This window comes from Acipenser ruthenus, chromosome 33 (genome assembly GCF_902713425.1).
Source record: "Acipenser ruthenus chromosome 33, fAciRut3.2 maternal haplotype, whole genome shotgun sequence".
In the NCBI taxonomy this organism is placed as follows: domain Eukaryota; kingdom Metazoa; phylum Chordata; class Actinopteri; order Acipenseriformes; family Acipenseridae; genus Acipenser; species Acipenser ruthenus.
Window position 1 is genome coordinate 4,774,942 of NC_081221.1, and position 9,698 is coordinate 4,784,639.

At 37.3% G+C, this 9,698-nt stretch overlaps 1 protein-coding gene across 10 annotated transcripts in view; it reads right to left on the bottom strand.

Moving 5' to 3' along the window:
• LOC117433395 (histone acetyltransferase KAT7) overlaps positions 1–9,329 on the bottom strand; it is a 30,594-nt gene extending 21,265 nt beyond the window's left edge. For 3 of the 10 annotated variants that reach the window (XM_034055602.3, XM_034055600.3, XM_034055598.3), the window contains exons 1-4: positions 9,065–9,329; positions 2,792–2,848; positions 1,893–2,040; positions 770–946 (exon numbers count right to left, since the gene is read on the bottom strand). In XM_034055602.3, the coding sequence (XP_033911493.2) occupies positions 770–946; positions 1,893–2,040; positions 2,792–2,848; positions 9,065–9,106 (424 nt within the window). In that variant the 5' untranslated portion in view covers positions 9,107–9,329. Of the gene's footprint in view, positions 1–769; positions 947–1,892; positions 2,041–2,791; positions 2,849–8,471; positions 8,693–9,064 lie in introns of those variants that run through there. The other 7 variants (XM_059006803.1, XM_059006802.1, XM_034055605.3 and 4 more) reach the window with 5 other exon arrangements.
• Positions 9,330–9,698: the final 369 nt, after the last annotated feature.

Below are 9,698 nucleotides of genomic sequence, written 5' to 3' on the forward strand. Positions count from 1 at the left end.
AGGTGGACAACATTGAGAAACCATTGAAAAAAGCATAATAAGAGATCTCACAATTAAAGTCGTCATTTTCGACAACAGATTCGTCTGTGCCAAGAGAAAAATGTTCATATATATAAAAACTAGCAAATTGTTATCCGCTGGGTAAACCAGCACAATTCCGATTAAACTAATACAATAAAATAATGGAATCATACAACTAATGGTTTTAGTTTGTCAAATTGTATTCTCCTTCTGTTAAAAAGAGATTGTAGTGGGCTAGGAGGTGAAAATCAGGAATAAATTGCAGGATCCTCAAGCCCATTATGGATTTTGTTTCCCAAATACCGTATTATACATAAACAGAAATTAGATGAAAGAAAAGTGGAATAGACTACCATAGACGACTTTACTTTGAAGCAATGTATTTGATCGTGAAAAAAGCCTCACGCTTGAGGTTTCTTAATGAGCAACCAAATGCAATGCTTTTTACATTAAAAAAAAAAAATTCACACACGGTATGTGCGAAAAATAAAGATCCCAAAAGTGGAATCTAAGAGAAGGTACCATGCAACAGGCACGTACATTATGCTGAGGAACGCAGTGCTGAGATCTTGCAGCGAGCCAATTCCACATTGGCATTTCCTTAAAGGGCATATGGGACAATTTGGTTTTGAAGAACTGAGTTCTGGGATCACAGAGCTAGGAATTTCAGTATGGAGAGGACAGAACTGGAGTGCCAGTAAGCTGCAATGCTGCCTCCCTAAGTGCACACTGAAGCCCTGCCTCCTACCCCTGTCGGAGAAGTCGATGGCTTGCTCCGTTTCCGATCCGGAGGAACGGGTCTGACGCAGGGGGTATTTCTTTGGGGTGACTGGCGCCCCCTGTTGCTGGCTACGGGTCACACGCCTTGTGGAATAGGCGGCGTCATCTGAACCCAGGGACTGCAAGTTCCGAACTGGACTGGAATCTAGAAAGAAAGCCTTTACATTTTACACATATGATTCTTCTGACTGTTTCAACACCGACACTGCCAAGACTAAGAGGCCTAATTGTTTGATCACAAGTATCTATGGAAAAAAGGAATATTATCATGTTGTTCAAAATATTAATAGAAAAATGGTACACACAAACTACATCATTTAAATAATTCACTGTTACACGTGTGTATCACTGATCTCTTTACAGTTACATGCACATCACATGTGAATATTTCAAAAATGCACTCATCTGACATTTATTCTTTGAATTGTATTAACAGCAGAAACCAAATGGTTTTTAAGCACAGAAGAGCCAACATTTTGTTAAGGCTACAAATTAGCTAAATTCACAAAGACAATTACCAAAGTAAAAGCTGACCAATGTTCTGATCATTTACTGAGAAACATTTTCAAGGAACTGATGAGGGGGTGTCACGCTGAAACGTGTTCATGCTGCAGTTTAGTTTACTACAAGTCAACATTCAGTAACTGTTTATACTATACTCTGAGGTATCCACTAAATTTAATAAGACAGTTAATTATTTGATTTGCTGTTACTTGCACAGTTTAGTACATTCTGTATATATATCTTACTAAATGTGGAGCACAGTTTCAGCAATACAGACTTTAATTACCAGTTTAATTACCCTGGATGTTAAATGTGAATTTGGCACAATCAGCTCCTAGATACAGTAGCATGTTGGGGGGAAAAGAGTACTGGTACTTTCCTTCTCTTCATTAAAGGGAATCAGATTCGTTTTTTGGTTTCACATAGATGGTAATGTGGTAGTGAAAGTGGCCTTATATTTACCCCCTGACGATTCTAATCAAATCAAAATTTGGCATTCAAGCCTATCAGAATTGGAGTTCAAAATATTTCAAATGTAGTGGATCAATGGGAAGGTAATTTTAGCTTCTTTTTCTAAACCAAGTTACCTTGAGAACTCTGGCTTAGGCGAACAGAGGCCCGAGTGAGACGGGTGTTTCTGCGTGTGTTCACATCGCTCTCCGAGCTGTCAGTGTGCTCCAGGTCGGCCGAGAAATCCGAGTCTTCTGTCCCGTCAGAGCTGCTGCCAGCATTTCTCTACAAAAATAATAAATAGTATGAAATACATTTTTTTCAAGTCTGTCCACTGTTAAAAACGGTGAATGACAGAACTGATCCAGTGTGTAATGGCCTATACTGCTTAGGCCAAATGCAGTACAGTAAATACAATAACATTCCCTTAGGAATATATACCTTACAAGTTTACATGTCTGACAGTGAGTCTGAACATATGTATGCATGTCTGTCTGTGAGTCTGCGCATGTTTAGCACATTAACAAGCATCAACTGTTAAAATAAATTTTAAAAAAAAAGTTCAATCTTTTTCACCACATCACCTATAAAAAGGTCTACGTAAAGGTCAGGGTGTGACACCTTGCATTACCCAGAAACTAATAAGCAAGAGATCTGTAATCCCAGCATATAGGCCTATATGCTTTTACTGTCTACTTTAGTTTATAATACTCACTAATCTGAAAGAATGAAAGTTGGCAAAATATATCTTCTACATAGTTCTGGTATAAAGTACAATTTTGTATATTAAAATTAATTAGTTAGGTGAAGCATTTACACATATGAAAACTCCCATTGCATATACCTTTGAGCCACTCCACGTTTAAGGTTATGCTACAAACTCAGGTGTGTCTAATCTCATTAAAAAAAAAAAAATACCATACAGCCTAATTGCTGAAACGGCACTGAGAGTCGTATTTCAAACCATGTTCTATCTGAACTTAAATTGGAACAGAGAGTCAGAACGGCACAGCAGATTGATTACAAAGAGACTTACGCTTGGCATCACCGGATCAGAAACGACTGGAACATGAATGAATGGATCAGGTAGGGTCTGGGAAACAAAAACAATTGTTGTTGGGTGGAAAAAAGGATATCAGTTTCAACCCAGAACAATATACAATAACAGTGGTCAGGTAGGTTGCTATGGCCTTGTAACGTAGAGGATTATGGTAGGGTTACCATACATCTGGTTTTTCCCGGACATGTCCTCATTTTTGCGACTCCGATCTCCGTCCGGGAGGATTTTTGAAAAACGAACGGATGTCCGGGATTTCACTTGCTCGTCCCTTTGCTGATGCTTGCAGATCTGCATTTCCCAGCGTGCCTTAATAGCGCCGCGCCTGCACAGACGGTGTGTGGCTGTATTTTTCATTGGGGCCGGTGGTACTGGATCCAGGATTTGATCTTGCTTCTGTGATGTACTGGGTTGTAGTAAAAGAATAAAGGCTGATACTGAGCTCAGTTTGAGCCCAAAACCTGACCCTAACTCAATCTTGCTTCAGAGCAGGATCAGAATCAGATGAAAGCTTGATCGAACATTTTTAAATGGAGGAACGTAATAATACATATATATTTCTGGAAACGCTGAGGTTTAAATACTGGTACATAAGATAAATACAGTTTGCTATTAAAATGCTACAAGACCGATCTACGGCAAGTTCCAAACTAAAAACGTTTTCTTGTTGTTTAGGTAAGTGCTTTGATCAGTTTCAGCAATCTCAAGAAACGTGTGGAAGGTTGCAAAAGTGATGAAGAGTTAAAGAATTTGCTAGCACGCCGAAAATGGGCCAAATATTTCAACAGGTCCAAAAACACTGAATGTCACTCAGAACTGTTACAGATTGCACAGTTCTTCTTTGCTGTTCCCTCTCACAATGCAAATATAGATTTAGTTTTTTCACCGATGCAAAGCCAGTGGACAAAGAAAAGGAACAACTTGACTGTTGAGTCTCTGAAAGGGATCCTGCTTGTACAGTACCACTTCAGGCACACATCTTGCAAAGACCTTCAGAGCTATTTTATGAGCAAACAAACACTGCAGAGAAAGGTACGCTCTGCAGAGAAATATGCATGGGCACAAGAAGCAGCACAGTAGGAAAGGAATGTTTGGTGAACAGATTTGACACAGTTATCTTACAAAGACTTATGATTGCTAAGCAATAGAATACTGACTGTAAAACAGAGGGCTGTAAATGAATTACATTATGAAGGGGAAATAGAGGCAGGTGAATTAAACTTGATTCATATTGGCATACAGGCAATCTTTTTACAGACTGGATTGTACAGCTGTGGCAAAAAGTTTTGCATTACCAATAATTTTAGGATTGAGACAATTAAATATATACAGTTGTATATATGTTCATTCATATATATATATATATATATATATGAACATAATTTAGATCTTGTATTTAATGTCATGTAATCAAAGAAACTACAAAGTGCAATCACAAAAGTCTACCGGTGTCCTGGAGAATAAGTAGACCGGGGAAAAAGTGGATCGCCGTCTAGAATTTAAAGGGGAGGTCCCATTGTTTCTAAGGTTTACGCCTACTAATAAAAAAAAACCGATCATACATACAGGCCTATTTCGCGATGGTTAAACAGTGTCAAAAACACATTTCAACTCAGACCTTCACAGACAGCTGTTCACAAAGACAATCATCAAGTGAGTGACCATTGATTCATTTTCCCCCCCCCCGACAACAGTGGAACCATTTAGAAACCGCTTTTTTTTTTTTTTTTAGCAGCCTTAATTAAAACAATTCCGTACCATTTACTTTTATATCAAAACTACATTTTTAAATAGCTCCATCTATAAAAGACACTTCATACAGATATAAAAATGATTACCATATATTTTTTTCTTACCCTATGCACTAGTGCTCAATACTACTAGGCTATCCACTGCACATAATCAGTTCTCTGCAAGTGTTGCATTTGTTTTGACACACGTCAGATCTTATTATTATTATACAATATGCCGTTATCAAATAAACTCTGTGGCCCAAAACTACCCAAAGAAACTAAACATGAGCACGACTTTCATATTGCTGACTTAATAAAAACAATAACGTCAGAGCACTATAAACCAGTACAAACACATTGCGTGCTCAAGATTTCTGATGCAGAAATCAAAAGAATGAATCCACTCATCCAGCTTTTACTGCAAGCAAAAAGTAAGGGAAAAGGAAGGTGCACATTACTGGGTAAGGGCGTCTGCCAAGAAATAATAATAATTATGTGCAGTTCACAAGGAGGTTAGCTCTATTTAATTTCACTAAATCGGGGCAAGCATAAGTGTTTATTTCATGAATGAAGTTAAAAAGCTACACATGACCATGCAAGTCATCTTGGCCCTGTAATATAAACAAATGCTTTATTTTTGAAGTGGATGAGAAACGGTAAACACTATTTGCAAGATATAAATGGTACAACAAACCAAATAAAGAAATACACCTTTTTTTTATTTTATCATAAAAGAACTGCTAGCCAGGGTTAACTGTATACAAGAACAACATTCAGAATTCCTGATACCAGCGTGGTTATTTTCTCCTGCTGGAGGTTCAAAACAGTTCGGAATCGGGCCTCAAACCACTTATTCTTCCGCCCCACAATTTATTTCATTACACATCACACTCCCACTGTCCTTACTGAAATACAGACTACTCAAAACGTCTGAGAAATACATAATGATCGCTTTCACAGTCTGAAGCCATGTACATCTCTCATCTGCTACTGGTATGTGTTCCCCTAGTGACGTCACGCTGACTTCGTGCATCAGTGCGATGTCGGTATTTTCCGGAATTACTGATAGTTTGACTTCTCTCAGTGCTCTAAAATTGATCATAGACATTTAATTTCATGCTCACTGTGAAAGTAAACCAAGTACGACCCCAAAGTCACATGATTTTCTATGTGAGATATGGACTAAGTTCCAGGGATTTCAGTCAGAGAGTGTCTGGCAGTGTCACTGCAGTTTGTGTTTTTTTTCCAACCATGAGCAATGCCAAACCAGCAGCGAATTAAAAAGAAAGAAGGAAGAAGAGCTGGCTAAAGCAGCAGCTAAGCGTTCAAGAATTGATGTGATGTTCCGGTAGGAAATGTGTGTACAACAATTCATCCCCTAATACTATTACATCAAATAATAACCGCTATTTCACAGACAAATCTCACCCCCTCCCAGTCCCCTCTGAAATGTTTAAGTAGTGAGAATTTGGTCCAGTAGCTGTTAATTTAAACTGTACAATAAAAAAAAAATACTGTTTTCATTTTAATGAATAGAGCAAATTACCACAGTGTATATAAATCAGAATGTTCCATAGGACCACACTATACCAAATGAAGTAAAGCGATCTGTACATGGATTTGTGAGTATCCTTCAAATATATATACCGGTATATATTTTAATTTACAGCTTAGTAAAAAATTACCTATCGTATATCACATTTACACAAATATATTCTATGATCACATGTGGTATAAGGAGATCTTAATCTATGCTTAAAATTGCAATACGCATTATAACTCCTTTTGGGTCTTCAGCTTATATAAATTGCTAATTTATATGGACACGTCAATGACCGTTGCTGGGTTATTCCTCCGAAACACACACGCTAAATAAACACAATAAGTAAATTCATTTTGTTCAAATTTACAAAACCTAGTATCTGTTTAACTAGTAAGGTGTGCTTTCATGAAAGGGGTTAGAATGTGTATGCTCAAAAGCAGCACTCCACTTCTTTCTTGAATCAAGTGTCCAAATTGAACCATTCAGCAGAATGAATATTATGGCCCCAAATAAATTCAATTGCAGCTTGCTTTGTTATTATTAATTATGATTTATTTTATTAATAGTTGTTATTAATTATTATAAATATTAATTGCTTAGCAGACTCCCTTATCCATCCTTTATCATTTTATTTTTTTGACAAAATAATCACTTCCATATAGCCTTTTTACTTTCAGATCATGCAGCAATCACAGCTTAGATAATGAACACTATAGGTTCTTTTTTTGTTGTTTTATAAGTACGAAATCGCCTTGCGTTGGATTTATTTATTTATTTTTGCCTCTTTGCCCCCTAGAACTGCCTTACCCACCGAGGCAATACTGTCTTGACCTTCACGAAATTCAATTCATGCCCTGATGTATTATTGGTGACTTCATGCGACAGTACTGTCCATCAGCTAAAACACTGCCTAACGCCGACAATGTTAATCGTAAATATTTGACAGAAAATTGTGATGCTTTAGTTGGTAAACTTACACCGCGCAGTTATGTCAATTTTCTTTTTATGATTTAATGGTGAATAAACCTGGCTTGTTTTGTGCTGATGTCATGTTCATACCTTCTGTAGATACTGTTTCCGTCACAGCGATTGCTCAAACGTTTGCAAAGTACCAGCTAACCTGGGAAAATGCGGCTTCGACTTGCACAGATTCTGCTTCATTATAGATGCCCTGGACATTAAACTTAAATCAGAAACCAGAAATACTGAGATCCACCCCCCGATACCTATGTTTAAATGAAAAAACTTTTTTTACCGATTGTATCCCTATTTTAATATATTTAAAAAATAAATAAATAAATAAATAAATAAATAAATAAATAAATAAATAACCGTAACATTTTTTAAAAAGATAAAAAAACGAAAACGCGTTCCACCAGGTATGAATATGTTACAAAAAAAAATTCAGTGTCAATAAGTTTGCTACAATCTTCAGCAAAGAGCCATATACCGACTACTGCTACAAAACAACCACACACTCCAGACAGATGCTCTCCTTGGTCATTTCCAGGGCAACCCTGTGTCATAAATTAAGTCAACAATAACTTAAAATTAAGATAGCAATCTGGCTGTGGCTCACAAACATTCAGTGATTGAAGAAAACACTACAAAATGTTACCATCTGACTCCAGCTATAAAACAAAAATATATATACACATCTTAAAAACAAACAAAACAACATCTGTCCCAGACACCTGGCTCATGAATGCCAAGCCCTGCTATAATCCATCATCTGGCGAGTGATGCACCAGGTGCTACTTAGCAAGAGCGTCCTTCACCCAGCACCACCTCATTGTCAACCAATCAGAGCGCAAAGGGGTTGTTGTATCACTCTAAACAAGAGTTGTGCCTCCATCGATGTCCAATGAAAGAGTGCTTTACCTAGTTTCCATCGCTGCTATCCAATCAGAACACTACTTTCACTCACAAGCCACCAATCAATGGTCTCGACATCCGACCGAACAATCATGACAAACCGACAGAAAGCCTCTCAAACCAATAAGCGCCATCTTCGACCGCAGAATGAGCCAATCCTACAACCGCTGCACTGGGACCTATTTTTAACCAGGCCGTGGCTCCAGCCTCGGTTCATAGTATCTGTAAACCCGGGCTAAGCTAACCAAGGTCCTGCCTTAAGAGCTAAGACAAAAGCCGCTTGTCTAAAAAAAAAAAAAAAAAAAAAAACCCAAAAACCGAAGTCTTATTTGAAAAAAAACAAACAACAACAACAACAACACGAAATACTGAAATGCAACCTGCACGCTGTTTGCGAATGCATTCGATAATTGCAACCATTCTAAATGGTACAAAAAACGTTACAGAATGGACAATATTTTGTCTTTTAAAAAAGAATGAACAACAAACAACCGGTATCCCGACCTACCTTCCTCCGAGGCATGCTGTATCGACAACGGCGGATGTTCCCTATTTTCCCAACAATTTAAATCACAATAATCTTGGCGAGTTACCGAATCTTTAAAATTCATAGGTATACATGAAACAGGAGTAACGACTCGCGCCACAAACGGGGCTGCTTTCCTCTGCCCGCACTTCCGGCGAATGGAGAGAGTGAAGGGGTGGGGGCGCTTCACGTGATTGGATTCACAACAAGCCAGTGCGATTTTAATGATCTTTCTCTGTCCTTAAATCCAATAAATGTAATTTTATTACCATGGCATTTAAATTAATGCATCGCAGACTCAAGTAACATGATCACAATAGGGCGATTGTCTTGCTTGTATGCAAAACATTTTAAAACAGCCCTAAGTTACGGTTAAGTTGACTATACATTCAGAACTATAGTATAAACTCTCCATAGTATCACTGTTTCAACTTTTTTAAAAGCAAAACATATGTAATAACAATTACATTGATAAAATGTTGTCTCGAAAATAACTCTTGAAGGTACTTGTGAACAGCGTTTTACTTTTAAATGAGCCGGTAAATGGTTTTTAAAATATAAAATGCATTCCGTACCTCTGCATTGATCAGCTTCATTGCGCATTGCGCTGCTCCCATTGTCGTGGAGTATTTTTTTTTTTTCTTTTCAAATTGTTTTCTTAACTTTGAATCACCCGCCTCTTAGGTTAAGGTACGACACAAAACCACTGATCAGCAATCCCTAATGTGTTATTGGTCAATACAACTCTCGGATTTGTGTTTAGTTGGACAAAGCATCTCTTTCCCGAAGACCTAACTGAATTCAAACAGTGTCCACCATAGAAGCACGAATGTCTGTAACGTGGCTTCTTACAGGTTTGCGCGTGGACATACGGTACTAGAAATAATAAAAGAAAGAAAGAAAAAATAAAACCCACCAAGTTAACAATAAAGGGTAACAGTGAAATGGTACAGATTTTTAGAAAGCCACTATTTTTATTATTTGTTTTATTTAGCACTTTAGTAATTAGTATTCCAAAGCATTGCTGGCTAGCAAACAGTCAATTCCCAGGAAAAATGGGGGAAAAAAATCATAACTGGTTTAGAACACTAATTCTTAAACCAAACTTAAGAATTCAATCATAAATCTTATGCAACAGTATTTATATTGTCTACTTACACTTAAACTTTATTCATTTTTTGTGCATCTTCAAACTATTAAAAAATGTGT